General features: G+C 41.0%; 1 protein-coding gene across 1 annotated transcript in view; it reads left to right on the forward strand.

Moving 5' to 3' along the window:
- The window catches only part of SPATA7 (spermatogenesis associated 7), an 85,509-nt gene that overhangs the window by 13,478 nt on the left and 52,187 nt on the right, over window positions 1–19,844 (forward strand). The window contains exons 2-4 of the mRNA XM_048486735.1: window positions 13,178–13,252; window positions 14,772–14,867; window positions 19,511–19,558. Of these exons, the coding sequence (XP_048342692.1) occupies window positions 13,178–13,252; window positions 14,772–14,867; window positions 19,511–19,558 (219 nt within the window). The remainder of the gene's footprint in view (window positions 1–13,177; window positions 13,253–14,771; window positions 14,868–19,510; window positions 19,559–19,844) is intronic.

Raw genomic sequence — 19,844 nt, forward strand, 5'->3', positions numbered from 1 at the left:
TGGTGGCTGGAGATCTCCTGGAATTGCAACTGATTTCCAAGCACAGAGATCAGTTCACCAGGAGAAAATGGCAACTTTATATGGTAGATTCTGCGTGGTATAGGTGTGGGGAAAGGTAGTATGGATCCCTCAAGAGAAATTGACAGTTAGTCTATTTTCACGTAATTTACAAAATATTTCAGCTGATCTGGTGCAAAAAAATCGCTGGGGGTGATTTGTGAAAGATTTACATGTTTAATACCCACTTGGAGCTGTTTCTCAGGCTAACAACCTACCTCATAGGGTTGGTGTGATGACAAAATTAGGAGAGAGAATTGGTGGGCAGAAGCCCATGTAGTGGAAATTATCTATTAAAGTGGAAATTAGCTTGTATTGTTGAAAGCTTTCACGGCCGGATTCAACTGGTTGTGGTGGGTTGACTTATGGAAACTGCGTGGCTGTGGTCTGGTGGATCTTGTTCCTAACATTTTGCCTGCATCTGTGGCTGGCATCTTCAGAGGTGTATCACAGAGGGAAGTCTGTTACACACTGTTTCCACTGAGAAGGGAATGTTTTATTTTAAAAAATTGATACCCCTGCTGCAGCACTGCCCACCCAGCTCTGGAACGCCCCGCCCCTGGAACACCCACGCCACGCCCCACCGCATCACGCTCCACCCGGCCCCATTGGCCCCAGCACCATCAGAACCTGTTGTTAAAATTTTTGAATCCCACCACTGCATCAATCCCTCTGTACATGAGAAATAGCACCCTCTGTACTACATCTCCCAGAGTCTTTCACTTTTTCTGGTTTGTCATGGGGAACACCCTGCTCAATTGTACAGTAAGATATGGCACATAGAAAATTGCTTCTGTCTTTTACAGGATGGAAAAGTTGTTTTTGCCCTCCGGGGATCGGGCGGTATATAAATCGAAGAAAGAAAGAAAGAAAAATAAATAAATACATACACATACACATTTGTGCTCTTTGCAGTTCTTTATAGTATTTTTGTGTGTGCAGTAGAACAATTGGAGCAGCCCCTTTGTTGAGAAAGTACAGTGAGAATGCAGATGGAGGGAGATATATAACATACCAGAATTATGTGAATTGTAATAAGAACTGCATGTGTATGTATGTGTATGTATGTTCAAACAAATATTAAACTTAATATGTCAAAAGTAAAGGTATATTTACCTTTTATTATGTATCAGTGAAGTGTATGAGAAGTGAAACATGAAATAATACTAGGATGACAAGAGCCAATGCCAAAAAACATATTTCTGCCATTTTAATGTTAGCCAGATCCCACCATGTCAATGTTGTCATTCACATTTGGAAACAAATTTGCTGTCACAGCAAGGTAATCGTTATTTATATTTAAGAACAAAGTAAATCCATGCCCAAATTGTTTGCAACCACACAAAAGGAACCAAGGTTATTGAAGAAGCAAATTCAGAGTTCAGGAATGTTCCCTTTTCAGCCAAGTGGAAAGATTGAGCCTGTAGATTTTCAAGGGGAAAAATTCAGTAACAGGTGCTAAGAATGTAGATGACAAGTATTCATGCTGTACTTCATGTAGCATTCTGTATCACACTGAATTATCAAGTCTCACAAAGGAAAATGATAAAAGGCATCAATAAATCCCCCCCTCCTTAAAGATGTGTTGATATAGCTGTGTTCTATAGCACTGTTTTAAGATGTCTGATTGCTATGAAATAAAGCAGATGCATGAACTTGTAGCCACTGTGTGACAGCTGGATTCCATGTTTTGATAGTTCAGGGAACTCTAATGTGATAATGAAACAGTGCTTGGACCTATGGATCTGATGCCAAATTATGTGTCTTTTCCTGATTTTGTAAACCACCTGAAACATTGTTAGATACATGCAATTTCGTGTCAAGTTTAGGCAGTTCCAGAGCTTAAGGCTAAAGTATGTTAACATTGATTTCCTTGTGTTCATTATCTTGAAAATGTTCAGCCAGTGTACCTTTGCTGAAATCTGCCTGCAAGCATAGCCAAAACCTAAAATAGAGAAACTTGCACAGTTTAGATACAAATAATTGTTTCGGAATGTGCTTCCAGCAGAGGGCCTAAGGGATACTTCTTGTGAAATACATTTGCACCTTTGAGGCGATAGCAGAGTACAAAACACATCCATGCCATGCAAGTTATAAAATATATGCATGTGGCTGTTTGGTGCTTGTTCCTTTAAAATGCAGGCCCTTCAATCTTTTCCTGATTGTAGCTTACATGTTTCAGAGTAAACAGTAGAATGTACAAAAATGCATATTTGGGGGGAGTTTCCCTGTTTGTAATCCTTATTAAGAGCATTTCACAAACAGCATATAACAGCATTTCACAAAAAAGGAGAGGGAATTAGTACAACGCACCCCTGCTCACTAGCTCATCCCATCTGACTTATATCCTGATAAGGTTTTCAAGGCAAGAGAAGTTCAGGAGTGGTTTTCCATTCCCTGCTTCTGCATCATGACATTGGTATTCCTTGAAGATCTCCTGTCCAAATACTTGCTAGTTTCAACCCTTCTCAGTTTCTGAGATCTGATGAGATCAGGCTAGCTGGGCTGATTCCTCATGGGCCAAAAACAGCAGTGTGAAAACTGTGTGAAAACAGTATAAACCCTTTTACACTGTTTTAAAACTTTTACACCATTTTCACACCATTTTCACACTGCTGTTTTTGGCCCATGCGGAATCAGCCTTTAAGTCACGGCAATGAAGCCCTCCTCTCTGTCCTACCTAAGTGTTTCTGTTGATTACTGACATCTTATGCTTTGTCCCTTGCTCAGGAAAATCAGGGAGTAGAGGAAAAATGAACGCACACAGGGAGTAGAGGAAAAATGAACCCTGAAGACTCTTTCCTGGGAGTGTGTTCCCTTGTGTAAACTTGAGTACAATTTTGAGTAAACCTTTTAAGAATCTCTCTAACAGACACAATCTCTGACATCCCACACATACTTGACATTTCAGTATTATGGCTGAGTTTTGTCTCTGAAGCATTAAGTACAGGATTCCTTTCTGTCAGAATGCATGTAACCTACAATGTATATTAATAGTTTAGAGGGGGAAATGTTTCATAGAAGGTTAATGAGGGGAGGGGTTGTATGTGTAGGGAGATTTATACAGAAAGATTTCAGCATGATTTCAAAAATAACCATTACTGAACATCAATTTGTATTGCAACTGTATTTACAAGTTTGGCCTGACTGGATGGGCTCAGGTTAGCCTGATCTTGGCAGGTCTTGGAAATTAAATAGGGTCAGAGGGCGAACTGCCACTGTTTGGCCCTTTCCGCACTGCGGAAGCATGCGAGCGGCCCCCACAGAGGCCGGCGCGGGAGAGGCGGCTCCGCACGGAGCCGCCTCTTCCCCGTCCCCCCCCACTCACCTCGTCATCCTGCCTCGCTCTGCTCTCCCCCCCCACTCACCTCGTCGTCCTGCCTCGCTCTCAAAAGTCTGAGCAACCAGCTTTGAATTATTAGTGATTTGGTTGTCACTGTATAGCAATTTTCTGTGCACAGAATGCAATATGATTCTTCTAAATTACCCTTACAACAATATGTAGCACAGGTTATTGGGACTGTAATGTGTATAATTTTATATCTGTCAGAAAAACAGCATTATCAGCATGCCTTATATGAATTCAATGTTACTCTTGAAGTTAACATTTCTGGTATCTACGTGTGCAGAATGTGAAGCTTGTGTCTTGAGATGCTGCTATTGTAAATAGGAAGCAGACAATGGAATCAAAGACCAAGATTACAGAGTATATCCTTGGAGAGTTGATTGCCTTCTCAGAGACAGTTTTGGAAGAGCTGTTTGGATGAGTTACTTAACTGGTCAGCAGGAATTGGAAAGAGAATCTTGGTCATCCTTGCTGGGAATGCTACATTCAAAGTGGTTTTTTTTTTCCTTTTTAGGAAAAGGATCTTGATCTATATGTTAATGGACAAATGGCAGGCAGTCAAAATGGCTTGTTAGAGCTAAACTTCCACAGAGGGAAGTTAACAAAAATAGATCTTCCCAAATTCTGTTTTCTTCCCGCAGCCAATTCTTTCTTCCAAGCCACTGCTAAGAGTCCAGAAACCTTCCTCAGCAAATGTCATCTGTCACAGGAAATGGCCCTGCTGAAAGGCTAGCAAATTGGGGGAAATTGTCTTTCCTCTCTTGAGCAAGCAAATTCAAGCTCACGAAGGGGATGACTTCTTTTCCTATACACCCCGCTCCCCAGGGTGGTGATTTCTTTTGCTGGTAATTTGGATGCAACTCAGAAAATAAATAATAAATTAGACTGTCAGCAAGATCTTATTTAAATTGGACACCAAATTAGCTGATGAATTCTTAGGCGGCTCCAAACACTGTTGGAAAGAGCAAGCCCAGGTCTGATAATAGCAGTCAGCATATTGAAAGAAAGCTGGGAAATCTAGGAAACAGGATGATCACAATTTGGCAAGGTGATTGTACCAGTAACACAAGACTGCCAATCTAAATGCAAAATGGTCCTTTAAAGATAATTACAGCCACATAGTGGATGTGCACCTAATATTTCCTTAGTAAGAGCAAGTAATATAAATGCAGTTGAGTTCCAGTGTGGTAGAATTCAACTATATGCAGTACTTGTTGCAGTATATGAAGCAGCTCAGCCAGTGGTGAAAAAGATAACTTCTCAACATCAGAGGAGCTTTCTCCTCTAGCATGCAGCCTAATTAATAAATGCATAACGACTAATGGGTGCAATAATTCTTTCTGACCTTTGTTGAAACTTCCTAGGGAATAGATGGAAGCTTTCTCTAGCCTTTTTATTTTTGGCTTTGTTGATGTAAAATGGGGCCTGTGTGCATTTTGTGAACAGTAAAAGCACGTGAATGGGCTCTCATAATGAAGTATCTCGTCCTTTAAGTGGTTATTAAGCTCTCACAATCTGGAGGGGTAGTCAATGGTCGATTCCCCATGGACGATAAATCGCGTGATACACACATGAAAAAATACGTGTTTGTCCAACCCTCCCCACGGCCAGGTCTCTGAACGCACATTCATCAAGGTTCTGTCGCTCCTTCTCCACCTTATCCCACGTTTTTCCAGAACCTGGTCCCATGTACAACTTTTTCAAAAAGCATGCATCAAAGCAGGATGGTGGGGAGGATCGGGGTTTGAACTCAGATTTGTTTTCCCGCCGTAGGAAGTGACATAGGGGATTCCAGCGAATGCCAGCCAATGGGAGGTGGCAGGCTGTGCATGATGCTCTAATCCAAGCCAGACATAAGATCTTGTTGAAAACACAAATTCTTGACAACTCTGACAGCTACTGTATCTACACAGTGAAGCCATTGAAATCCACAAATACTGAGACAGTTTCAGCAGAAAGGAAGGGAATATGAACATCAACAAAACTCGGCTACCAGAACTAAAAAACATGAAAACTAAAAACCATGGATCTTTTCAAAATTCAGCAATCCACCAGATACCTGCCCACCCCCAGCTCACCTCACTCCAGTTTCTGAGATGAGTCTCACACATTCAAACCACCCTAAACATACAAATACAACTTCAAATGAACTCCACCTGGATATTTGAAAATGCACCTCATCCACTCCCACCTGAGAGGATAAAACAGATGTCCCACTACACAAATCACTCCACATTGTGCCACAAAGAGAAACACATCTTACCATGATATGCCTCTGAAGATGCCAGCCGCAGATGTGAACAAAACATTGGGAGCTAAAACCACCAGATCACAACTACACAGCCCAGAAAACCCACAACAGCCAGTTGATTCTAGCCATGAATCCCTTTCTTGGTTTGTCTCTGCCACCTCAGATCCCAGTAGTTTTTGTATTTTGGGGGAATTTTTTTGCCCCAATATGCATTTCTTTGCACTCGCTCACATTGAATCTCATTTGCCATTTTAATGCCCATTTTTCCAGTTAGGAGAGATTCTTCCAAAGCTCTTCACAATCTATTTTTGTTTCAACCACCTTAAATACGTTGGTGTCATCTGCAAATTTGGCCACCTTGCTGTTCACCTCCAGCTCCAGGTCGTTGATGAACAGGTTGAAAAGCATCAGTCCCAGCACAGATCCTGGCGGAACCCTACTGCTCAAATACCACCATTGTGAGAACTGACCATTTATTCTTACACTCTACTGCCTGTTTTTTTAAGACAGCTCTCAATCTATAAAAGGATTTGGCCTCTTATCCCAAGACTATGAAGTTTGCTTAGCAGTCTTTGGTGGGGGACTCTGTCAAAAGCCTTTTTGAAATCCAAATACACAGTGTCCACAGGTTCATTCCTTTCCAAATGGTTACTGACACTTTCAAAAATCTCTGAAAGATTAGTGAGACAGGACTTACCTTTGCAGATGCTATGTTACTTTTTTCATGATAATGTTTTCCATCAATCTACCTGGAACAGAATTTAAGCTAACTGGCCTGTATTTCCAGGGTCCCCCCTGGAACTGACAATTACTGGACAGTATAATGGTTTTAAAGGTGAGATGAAAAACGTATAAACCAAGGTGCTACTCATCAAGGTTAGGTTTTTAGTATCAACAACATGCTAAAATAAAATTTTAATTAGTATAACCCAAATCATAAGATGATTTGTGGTAAAATAACAAAAGAAAATCTGCCCATCTAACCTTGGCCTCTGGTTTATAATTCTGAATTGGTACTCCTCCAGACCTTAACCAATCAGTAACACCACCTCTAGGTTTCAGTTCTCAACATCTGCTTATTTTGAGTGATTTCTCTGGAGCTTCAGAACCCCTGTTTTGGTTTTCTGCTGAATTCATAAATACAGAATAAATTTTCTGCTGAATTTATAAATACAGAATAAATTTTCCATCAGCATAAAATTCCCTGCCTCTCTCCCCCCTCCCCCTTTGCTAGAGTTTGCTGATTTCCACATAATTCTTCTGCTGGAGAATGGAGAACGCTGAGGCCCATTATGCTTGGAAAGCTTATCTCAGAGCTTTTAGCTGCTCAGTGGGGCTGTTGTGTGGTCTACTTGTGTTTCTCTGTTTACATACAAGGAGGCATTCCCTGCCTGCCCCACAGATTGCTTGCTGAAATCTCAAGGGGGCTCTGCTTTTCCTGGTTTTCTGAACTCCACCCATTAATTCCCTCTTAAAGGCACAGATCCCATCACTCCTGATAGTTGCAAGACAAAGGACTTTGTTAATGCTCTTTAAATTGCAGATACATCTATATCCCTGTGATTATAGTTAATCAGTATTGTAGCCCCTTTCCAAAAATAATCCCCCAGAAAGAAACAGGCAAAGCAGTTCCCTGGACCACACTTTGCTGAAGAAGGGGATTATGTCCTAGACTTGATATCTCCCCCCCCCCCCGCTCCACCGCCGCCCAACCATACACACACAAACTTCCTGCTTCTGTCATGGGAGGATAGAGAGGCTTGTTATTAAATGGTTAGGCCACGACTCTTAATTCATCCTATAGACATCCCATTCCCAGCCTGCTGCTAACTTCAACAGCTCTGGAAGTGACAGCGTGAGGGAAATGGCTGATCCACCATTTTGCCATGAGTCTCTGTTTATATTTATACGTCAATATAATAAATAACAAAATTTGAAGTAATCACAAATCTGAAAAGGGGGAAGAGGAGAGGTGTGCATGGGAGTGGGAGGGGTTGGTGGTGGGCAGAGGGAGTAGGTCCAGGGCAAAGCTGTGCTCACTGGCAAATCTCACCTGCTCTGGCACCAAAGAAAATTAAAGTTGTGCTTATAGTGGTGTCACTTGGCGCGGGAAGAATGCAAATTGAAAGCGGGAGTCAGGGAAATACATCCGTACAACAAATCTTGCTGCCATGGACATTCACCCTGCCGCGCAGCAGACACCTTGTGCGTAGTGGGCCTGAGGAATTACATAAATGGCAGTTTGCAATGGGAAGGGGAAATTCATGGAAACTGCAAAATTAGTCTGGATCTAACCTGAAATTGGTCTAATATGTTTTTCCCTAGATTCCTCTATTTTAAATGCAACAAGAAACAAAGACAAAATAGTGGAAACCTGTTCCGTTCCCTCACAATAGCCAATATAAGACAAGAGATTTTTAAAATGCTGAGAATGTTATTTGTTTTATCCACAGGTTAACGTACTAACAATTAATAGCACATGGGTGCTGTGTGGTTTCCGGGCTGTATGGCCGTGTTCTAGCAGCATTCTCTCCTGACGTTTCGCCTGCATCTGTGGCTGGCATCTTCAGAGGATCTGATGTGGGAAAGCAAGTGGAGTATATATCTGTTGGAGTGTCCAGGGTGGGTGGGGAAACCTTGTCTGTGAGTAACAAAGGCGGCAACCAGGTCAATAGTTGAGGGCGTCTGAATAGAAGTATGAAGGTAACAATGAAGACTATAGCCCTGGGAGTAACCCTGAATAGCAAGGTCACTGGTGGGAGCATCTGAATAGAAGTATCCTGGCCTTTGTTTCTTTTGTCTATGGTCATCCTGTGTTTGTGTGGAGCTGGTTTGACACAGTCTTGACCATAGTATTTTTCAACACTGGCAGCCAAGTTCTGTTCATTTTCATAGTTTCTTCCTTCCTGTTAAAATTGTCTATGTGCTTATAGTTTCAATTTGCTTTCTGTGTAGTCTGGCGTAGTGGCTTTCAAAGAGTGGTCCAGAATTTCTGTTTTTTCAAATAATATTCTATGTCCAGGTTGGTTTTATCATGTGTTCTGCTATTGCTGGATTTTTCTGGCTGAAATAGGCTGCAGTGCCTTTAGTGTTCTTTGATCGTGTTTGTCATGCGTTTGGTGTAGTTCCTATGTAGACTTTGTCCACAGCTGCATGGTATCACGATAGACTCCTGCAGTAGCTAAAAGGATCCCTCTTATCCTTTGCTGAATGTAGCATCTGTTGAATTTTCTTAGTGGGTTCTATAGGGTGTTTGTATGGGTTGTGCTTCTTCATCAGTTTTCTATCACGATCAGTGGTTCCCTTGATGTATGGTAAGAACACCTTCCCTCCTAGATGGCTCTTTATCTTTGTTCATGTGAAAACTTGTTGCTTGGTCTTTTGGCCCTTCTGATTTCTGTATTAGGTAACCATTAGCCTGTAGAGCCCTGTTTAGGTGATTCAATTCATCTTGTAGGAGGTGAGGTTCACAGATTCTGTTTGCGCGATGTACCAAAGTTTTTTATGGTGCTCCTTTTTTGGCCTGGATGGTGATTGGAGTTTTTGTGTAGATATCTGTCTGTGTGAGTAGGTTTTCTGTATACTGTGTGTCCCAATTGCTGGTTTGGTTTGCGGATGACTAAAACATCTAAAAATGGCAGTTTTCCTTCATTTTCTTTCTCCATAGTAAATTGGATGTTTGGGTGGATCTTGTTGATATGGTCCAGGAACTTGTTTAGTTCTTCTTCTCCGTGGCTCCAAATGGTGAATGTGTCATCCACATAACGGAACCATATGGTGGGCTTTTTTGGTGCTGTTTTCAGGGCTTGTTTCTCAAAATGTTCCATATAAAAATTTGCTATTACAGGGCTAAGAGGGCTACCCATGGCTACCCCATCTTTCAGAAATCATCATTCTACCAGCAGATAAAGGTAATGCCACGGTTATCATGGAAACAGACCAATACAAAGAAAAAATCAGACAACTTTTGGACCCCACAACATACAAAAAGTTAAAACAGGACCCTACCAACAAAATCACCAGGAAAACCAACACCTTGATTAAAAACTTCTCAATTGATCCAATCATTCGCAAACGTCTCTGCAAATCTGAAGCTCACCCTCCGAGACTCTATGGACTCCCAAAAATCCACAAGGACTCCACTCCACTCAGACCTATTGTGAGTGCAATCGGATCTCCTACATATGATTTGGCAAAGTTTCTGGCCACACAACTGCAAATCCATATTGGTCTTACTACACATTACATTAAGGACTCAACTCACTTCATTGAAAAAATCAGCAAACTCAAACTCAACCCCAATGACAAACTGATCAGTTTTGATGTGGTGTCCCTATTCACCAAGGTCCCCATAGCAGACACCATGACACTCATTAACCAGAAATTCCCAAAAGACATCACAGCCCTGTTTCAACATTGTCTCACTACCAGTTACTTCCAGTGGGATAATGAATACTATGAACAGAAAGATGGGGTAGCCATGGGTAGCCCTCTTGGCCTGTAATATGGGAATTTTTATATGGAACATTTTTGAGAAGCAAGCCCTGAGAAACAGCACCAAAAGCCCACCCATATGGTTCCGTTATGTGGATGACACATTCACCATTTAGATACGGAGAAAGAAAGAACTAAACAAGTTCCTGGACCATATCAACAAGATCCACCCAAACATCAATTTACTATGGAGAAAGAAAATGAAGGAAAACTGCCATTTTAAATGTTTTAGTCATCCATAAAACCAAACCAGCAACTGGGGACACACAGTATACAGAAAACCTACTCACACAGACAGATATCTACACAAAAACTCCAATCACCATCCAGGCCAAAAAAAGGAGCACCATAAAAAACTTTTGGTACATCGGCGCAAAACAGAATCTGTGAACTCCTCACCTCCTACAAGATGAATTGAATCACCTAAACAGGGCTCTACTACAGGGGCTAATGGTTACTCTAATACAGAAATCAGAAGGGGCTGCAAGACCAAGAACAAGCCACATGAACAAGATAAAGAGCCATCTAGAGGAAGTGTTCTTACCATGTACATCAAGGGAACCACTGACGCATAGGAAAACTGATGAAGAAGCACAACCTACAGGCAATCTACAGACCCACTAAGAAAATTCAACAGATGCTCACGTTCAGCAAAGGATAAGAGAGGATCCTTTAGCTACTGCAGGGTCTATCGCATACCATGCAGCTGTGGACAAGTCTACATAGGAACCACCAAGCGCGGCGCTGAAGCACGTATCAAAAGAACCGCGAAAGGCACTGCAGACTATTTCCAGCCAGAAAAATCAGCAATAGCAGAACCGCATGATAAACCAACCTGGACATAGAATGTGTGAAAAGAAACAGAAATTCTGGACCACTCCTAGAAGCCCACTACGTCCAGACTACACAGAGAAGCGAATTGAAATCCATAAAAAAACACATAGACAATTTTAGCAGGAAGGAAGAAACTATAGAAATAGGAACAGAAGCTTGCTTGCCAGTGTTGAAAATGCTAGGGTCAAGAGACTGTGTCAAACCAGCTCCACTGAAACACAGGATGACCATAGACAAAAAAAGGAAACAAAGGCCAGGATACTTCTATTCAGATGCTCCCACCAGTGACCTTGTACTATCTACAGGAGTTACTCCCAGGCTATAGTCTTCATTGCTCTCATACTTCTATTCAGACGCCCTCAACTATTGACCTGGTTGCCGCCTTTGTTACTCACAGACAAGGTTTCCCCACCCACCCTGGACACTCCAACAGATATATACTCCACTTGCTTTCCCACATCAGATCCTCTGAAGATGCCAGCCACAGATGCAGGCGAAACGTCAGGAGAGAATGCTGCTAGAACACGGCCATACAGCCCGGAAACCACACAGCACCCAAGTGATTCCGGCCGTGAAAGCCTTCGACAATACAATTAATAGCACAGTTTGTGTATGCCAGAATTCCATGTGTGACTGTGGGGCCTGTGTATGTAGCATCTAAATTCTAGATGTGTTTCAGTTGTACAGTTGAAACCCATCTAATGGGATTTTACGTGCAGCAGACTTATGCAGTCTTCATTCTGATAAGTGGACCTCTACCAGACCTGGTTCACTCTATAACATCTATGAGGTTTATTGTGTGAATACAGGAACCATGTGAAGAAATTCATGGCCTGAATTATATATCTATGTCATACCATGCAATATAAGAGGTGGATTTGGGGGGGTGTTTTCGTTATAAGGTCGAGATAATAAAATGTGGTATGATTTTAAAGCTTTCAATTTTCATTTTCCCCCCTTTTTCTTAATTTTGTTCCAGACAGCAACATCTGGCTGTGACTAAATATATTATTTTCTGTATGTGTGTGTGGTAGAAAACAATTTACTTTTGACCGCTGAGGAAGGCCTTTGAGGCTGAAACGTGTGTACGCATAGTTGGTTACTTGACATTGATGTCAACTGTGTATTTTGTGTGTTACAGCTTTTGTAAAGCTAGCAGTTTGTATTCTTGACCTGAGAAGTTCTTAATTTGCCTGTTTGTGTACATCTTATAATAAATGTTTGTCTGGTTTTAATTTTGTAACTTAGTCCTTGTGAATAGTGCGATTTCCGTAGATATTTCTGTTGGGTGGGATAGGAAGGCTCTTTCTCTCTGGCTTCAAATAGCAACAGCAAGGGGTAATTTTCATCCCCCAAAAAATAAAGCAAGAATTGAAGTCTAAAGAAGGAACTTGAGGCTGGGTGGAAAATTAGTGTAATACAGTGGTTAGAGGATTTTGAAAGATCCATGTTCAATCTATTTCTTGACTTTGGACCTCTCTTGGCTAGGGTTGCCAGACAATGGCTAGCAACTGGCAGAAGATGGGGACAGGGAAATGGGGGATGTGTGTGTGCTGACATTGCATTTAGTATGATGTCACTTCTGGAGGTTCAGAAGTAACACTATATCACTCTAGTAATCTGTTATGTCTCATCCTGCACCCCCAAATTTTTCCACTACCATCACTCACAATGGTGATAAGAAGAAAGGATTGCCAGCAATATAGATCTTTGAGCATAGTGGGGGACTTAGCAGTGCTGCTTTTGGCCTAACTTCACTGTATTGTTGTGAGGATAAAAGATCAATGTATGCATCCCTGGACTCCTTGTGGGAAGTGTGAGGTAAAAATGTTCTTAAATAAATATGAAAAACCTGCCTTTCAGATTTCCCAGTGGAAACAGATTGAGCCTAATAAGGAAGGGTTTTGTATAGTGATGTGAGGCCTCCAGTTCTTGCTAGTGCTGCCAACAATTAATAAAAGCAGCTATATTAGCAGAAGGGAATCTTACATATTAATCTGTTCTGTGAATATAATAGCATTAAATTACACCACCTCTGAGTAATTTGATGATCTTCCCACAAACTCATGTTCCTTGCAATCAGGCAACCATAATAAAAATAGAACTGGTTTTGAAGACCCATGTCTTGATTTACTGTTGAAAACTGTATTTTTTTTTCTTTCTAACTGCTTATTTTTTTATTTTTATTATTAAAGTGATCGAATACGAAGCCGTTCCTAGGTATGGACCAGCAAGCCCATTCAAGGGACACTTAAGTACTAAAAGTAATGGTAAGTAAATTGCCTAGCATGCAAAACAGATTTCATAAAATAGCATCCCACTAAAATATTCACTGTGTGGACTACAAATATATTGTTTGTCCCAGTGATAAGACCCCAGTTAATATATTTCAGTACAAGGATGTTAGTCAAGTAAAAACTTTTAATCTATTCACTGTCATGCTTTTAAGTAATTAATACATTAACCAAATGCATAAATAATATCATAATTAATAAGATAGCTGATGATGTACATGGCCACCTGCGAAATGTCTGTGTCTTGAAAGATGACAAATGTGTACAGATAGCCTCTTGTTTGAGAAAGAAGAAATTCAGATATTATCATCCCAAACCATCTAGGGTTTTAAAGATCAAATCCAGCATTTTAAATAATTCCTAGAAATTAATTGGGAATCAGTGAAATATAATGTGGTCAGAGCAGATAGTGAGTTCACCATCTTACCAGTTAGGTGATCAGTGTTTTCAGTCCTAGTTATCCTGAACTGTGTTATCAACATTTCCAGGTTACAGTCCTTTAACCTCTTTTCTCCAAGGTGATCACATTGACTTCATAATAAGGCTATTCTGTAGTAGGTGCTTTCCCGTGTCATATGCAAGGCTGTGTTTTGTTACTTCAGCTGTTTAGAGCTAGACATCTCACCAGTGTTGATCAAATGGCTCTGTAACTACTGCTTTGCTCTTCCATGGCTTGATAGCTGAAGTACTGCATTCCAATGTGAGTGTTGAGTTTTAAAATGGATCTCTTTAAACATTTCATAGCTTTTCCGCTGCCTGCTGGAGCTGATCACGATGTTTTGGGGACTCACCAAATTAAGAAATTGTGGTAAAAATCTGAAAATGGGTAGAATCTGTAGAGATGAACTCTAAAGTGATGGTGGTTTTTGAGAAGACTTACTGTTGGTTCTGTGGAACCTTGGAGGACAGGTGATGTCTGTCTGCTTACCGTTCAGAATCTGAGGTCTTGGCGGCCATAGTTGAATCTCTCTAATGCTAGAAGCACTGAGGACATCGAAGAAAGAATTATCCTAAGTTGAATCAAAAATTGTATAGAGGTGGTTTGCCATTGCCTGCTTTTGTGTAGCAACCTTGGACTTCTTTAATGGTCTCCCTATCCAAATACTAACCAGAGTCCATCCTTCTTAGCTTCCAGGATGTGACAAGATCAGGCTAACTTGGGCCATCAGGACAGAGCACACTGAGGCCCCTCCCGCACATGCAGAATAATGCACTTTCAATGTACTTTGCAGCTGTGTGGACTAGCAAAATCCACTTGCAGACAATTGTGAAAGTGGATTGAAAGTGCATTATTCTGCATGCATGGAAGGAGCCTAAAAGTTAATTACAATTCCCATCATGCCGCTTACTTATTTTGGTGCATTTTGTGCAGGATAACTTCCTGCTCTTTGTGGTCTTTTCAGCACCCCCTTATTATCTTTGTACTTTGTTTTCACTTGTTCTGCTGCTGCATTTTAATATTTCTGACTTTGTAATGATCATTTTAACTTTGCAGCTTTCTGCATTGACTCCTCCTCTCACAGACTAAGCAACCAGTACCTGATCAGAGATCACATGGCTGTTCACTACAACAAAATCCTTTCAGCGAAAGGTAAAAACATACATAGATGAATTCTGTGCACCCAGTTTGAGTTCTATTGTTTATTTGTATGTGCATGTTTTTTAGAATGCAGATATAGAAAGATTCTGAGGTACTGTTTTTTTATTGTGTACCCAGGCTATGTTGGTGTTGGAAGACAGTGTTACAGATAACATGGGTCGCCAAACCCCCCCAAATAAGTGGGTTCTAGATCAAATCAAACCTGAAGTGTGTCTAGTTGCTAAAATGGCTAAACTGAGGCTGTTGTACTTTGGTCACATGATAAGTTGAGAGTCACCAGAAAAGATAATAATGTTAGGAAAGGTTGAAGGCAACAGAGAAGAGGAAGATTCAACCTGAGATGGATTGGCTGTATAAAGAATGCCACAGTTCTCAGTTTGCAAGACCTGAACAAGGCTATTAACAATAGGATATCTGGGAGGACATTAATCTGGCTGCGACATCTATCACCCCATTGACACACGGGCTGACTTGGCTGATCTGGCTGGTTAGGCACGTATCCCCTACCTTCCTCACTGCTTCATGTGCATTTGTCCCAAAACTGCACGCTCAGTGCAAAAGGACAACTATCCAAGATAGGAGTGACCTGTTCTTGGCTCAAAGGTATACGATAGCTGCGCTTCCCTGCTAGAACATCCAAACATCAGTTCATAGGGTTGCCATGAGCAATTTGATGACACTTAACATACACACACCAAAACTATGTAGCAGAAATGGCTAACTTTTCAAACAAATATATTGCAAATTAAATCCTAAATATGAGAGCCCTACTCTAGAGGCTTCTGTGCTACACATTGACTATGCTACTGTTCAGGCTGTGCAATATTGGGTCTGTAGTGAAAGTTTAGCCCTTCCCTTATTTTTCCTGTGTCCACCTTATCACTTCCTGACATACATGCAGGAGTGCAGTTTTGCTTTAAAGATGAGAGATTAAAATAATTGCTGGCATTTAAAACCTACCATTTCAGCATTTAAAGTCCTCGCACTCACCCTTTCCAACATTTGGCAAACTGAATCAGTAGATATTTATGCATTTTGAGGATATATATCCCCCCCCCTTAAAAAATCGAAGTAAAATAAAAATGCTAGACTGAACACAGTTTGTATCAATATGTCAGCCTAAAGACCTGTTATCATTAAACCCCATCATTTGCCATTTCTTGGACTGGTGAGCAGATATTCATTCTTGCACTGCTCCAAAGCCGGTGCTGTATCCTAATTAATATCTGGCACAAGTGTTCTAGCATTAATTATCTTCTTTTTAAATTGCTTCACTACCCTTTCATTTCCACTCACTTCAATCACAATATGTAATTCTATATTTTTTATTCTCTGTTTGTAATCTCTTATGAAGAGATTCCAGCTGGCCCTCTCATAAGTAGGAACAAGAGGAAAACAAGTGCTCTGTCAGAAAAAAAAACCTTTAAATATATATTATGGGAATAGCAGCAGAGAAATAGTGACTTGCTCAAGGCCAGTCAGTAAGCTCAGCATGCATTTCAACCCAGTTTTCCCAGACCCAAGTCTTAACAAAGTGGATCAAGAGTATGCATACAAGATTTTTATAGCTCATCAAATATCACTGCAAAATGTACCAGCAGATGGTATTAAGGATTCTTTAGAGTTCATCATCCATCTACATGCTTCATGGTTCTCATTTAATTCCAGATTCTTGATGAACATAAACATTGATGTGTAGTAGACCTAATGCCAAACTATGGTTTGCTGCCATGTGAATGAGCTGTAGAGATCCTCTGGCTCACCTGCTCCTTTCTTCCTTTCCTTTCGACTGGTGTGCCATAATCTAATTAGTTAGTTCCTCTTGCATGCCAAATTGTATTCAGCCAGGAAACCATGTACAATCTATTTTGTAGGTCCAACAAAGACCACACTTGGCCAGCTCTGATGTAACAGCAAGCTGTGGTTTGCTGAAAAAGTGCAAGTGACTAATTAAATCCTTGCTCAAGAGGGAGAGGGAAGTATGAGCACACAACTTGGAAATAACCGAAGGCATGTTTGTGTAGGATCAGATTATTGTATAGCATTATATCTCCCCTTGTTGAAGTTAGGCCTGTTGTAAGGTAGTGCTAATATGCAGTGTTAGGAATATGAGCATTTCATTTTTGAAAATCAGGTTTCTAGCCTAGATAAATTGTGGAACTCCCAGCCCCAGGGTGTGGTGTTGGCTGCCAGTTTGGAAGACTTTAATAGGGAATTGGACATGTTCATGGAGGATAGGGCTATCCATGGCTATTAGTCAAAATGGATACTAGTCATGATACATTCCTATTCTGTCCAGTATCAGAGGAGCATACCTATTACATTATGTGCCATGGAACATAGACAAAATACTACTGCTGCAGTAGTCTTGTTTGTGGGCTTCCTAGAAGCACCTGATTGGCCACTGCATGGACAGACTGCTGGACTTGATGGGCCTTGGCCTGATCTAGCATGGCTTTTCTTAGGTTCTTGTGTTCTTCACAAGTAATTCATCAAGTGACAGATACTAGGAAAACAAGTATAAGGCAAGAGGGCCATTATAAACAGGGCAGGGCAGTTAGCTTCCCACACTGGTTGTTCCTGAAGATGGAGTCCTGGTATTGAGACAAAAAGCTGTTTGCACTGAGGAAAGGGAAGAAGAAGGACCTGAAGAAGGCAGGCACTTTCTGTTTGCCACTTCCAAAGTGCACTGAATTCTTCTTTCCATTATGAGAGCATGCTGGGAGTAAGGGTGCCTGCCCGGGCTGCCCACATAGCAAATTAAGCTGATTGAATGATATATAGAGTATAGAATTGGGGAAAAAACCAATTCCCCTATAGAAAATTGCTGCTTTTGAGGGTGGCCTCTAAGGCATTATACCTCACTGAGTCCTCTCCCTTTGCCAAACCAGGCTCCACTCCCTAATTGAGAGCCATCATGGTATAGTGATTTAAGAGCAGTTGACTGTAATCTGGAAAACCAGGTTTGATTCTCCACTCTGCCACATGAGCAGCAGACTCTTATCTGGTTAATTGGATTTGTCCCCTGCTCCTACACATGAAGCTTGCTGGGTGACCTTGGGCTAGTCATAGTTCTTTGGAACCTCTCAGCTCTACTTACCTCACAAGGTGTCTGTTGTGGGGAGGGGAAGGGAAAGGAGTTTGTAAACCCCCTTGAGTCTCCTTACAGGACAGAAAGGCGGGTTACAAAACCAAACTCTTCTTCTTCTGATCTCCAGGAATTTACCAGCCCAGAGCTGGTGACCCTAAATCCATTCCCCAGAGGAATACCAGCTGACCTCTTTCCTCACTCCCCTTCTAATGGCTAAGCTAAAGACAAAATAAATGGGAAACGGGACTCTATATGACCAGAACTTGCCGACAGTCCACTTTAGAATGTGCAGGTGAGCACTGACCTGCCAGCCCTCATTTGATCCTCACACTGATCCTCCAGTAAAAAAACCCTAATTGCTGACCAGAGTCCAGAAGCTGTAAAACGTTTTTTTTCCTGCAAGATCTTAGATCACGCAACCAAACAGGCATCTGAATTAAAACTGAGTGTGCTGAGTTCACATTTGTCATTTGTGTTCCATAAAGCTGACTATCTGTGTAATTTTGGCAGGGGGCCGCTGGGGGAAAGTGATAGGATGTTGTGTATGTCTATATAGTTTAGAACTGGTTACATTGAACTCATTGGGCCCAAGAACACCTCTCTGTGTTGGGTTGTGGCCAGACTGATGGTGGTGGATTGTGACCCAAACTTAGCTGTTTTTTCCCAGTGGTACAACCCTCCATTTTCTGAGGGCCTCGGTACTCAAATTACCTCTTTATTGGGAGGACAGTTCCCCCCGCCCCAATGCTGCTTTGGGCGCCAAAATGTCTAATTAAGGCTGTGATCCATATTTAAATACTTTGCTTAATAAACAGGCTTTTATAGCATCTCATCATTTCAGAGGGGGCTGACTCAGGAGGAGGATTGGAAATTGGATGTGTGATATGTATACATTTCATTAGAATATGCTGATGTGGTCAATCTGGTGTCTTTTCTCTTCCATGCATCACTGCTCATATTCTCAGTAACTGCTTTATGTATGGGAATAGTCAGATTTAGTACTCATTAAAACCTTGGACCAAGTCAACAAAATCCCTTTTTGAGTATCATTACGTCATGGAGCAGTGTATCCAGAACTGTGGATACAGGCTGCCCTGTGCTTTAGCTCAGTTACACTTTTCCTTAGATGCAAAAGTACAGGGCAGTTTTCGTTTGCACACATTGTAACCATTGGTCTTTAATATATATATATATTAAAATCTCTAACATTTACTTACATTTGTTTAAGGAGAAAACTTGCATGTGAGAATGGAATATTTTAAAATGCATTCAAGTGGATTCTGCACAGCAGATTTATAAGGAGTTGCAATCATTGTAAATGAACTCATTTCCCCTTTTTATAATTGGAGAATGAATTCATTTATAACGATTGCAACTTGTTATAAATCTGCTGTGCGGAATCTACTTCTATATGTCATGGTTCAGTTATGAAGCCTTTTGGTTTTTTAAAGAGGTTCTTTTATGGACATTTATAGTCCAGACAATTGCAAATTTTAAATAGTCTAATTCACTCACTTTGCATTTTTGCATTGTTTGCTTTCAGCTGCTGTAGACTGTTCAGTGCCAAAAAGTAGGCTAACCAGCATAAAACGTAAGTAATTCTTGGAACGTGTCTGTTAAAAAACTTCTATGGAGATATGTTGTTTTTTCTTCATCTATTAATTGTACTGAATTTCACATTTTTAGGTTGACACCCAGTGCTGTTACTGCCCCATAGTACACAATCTTCCACTATCACCAAAATGAATTGTTCATAATGTTTCTATATTCTTTTTCGTTTTTGCCACCTACCCCATTTTTTCCACTAATTTCTGTTTGCTTACATATGAAGTTGACTTTCAGATAAGCTTTCTATACAAGATTCCTTCCTTCCTTCC

The sequence above is a fragment of the Sphaerodactylus townsendi genome, linkage group LG02, assembly GCF_021028975.2.
Source record: "Sphaerodactylus townsendi isolate TG3544 linkage group LG02, MPM_Stown_v2.3, whole genome shotgun sequence".
NCBI classification, from domain to species: Eukaryota; Metazoa; Chordata; class Lepidosauria; order Squamata; family Sphaerodactylidae; genus Sphaerodactylus; species Sphaerodactylus townsendi.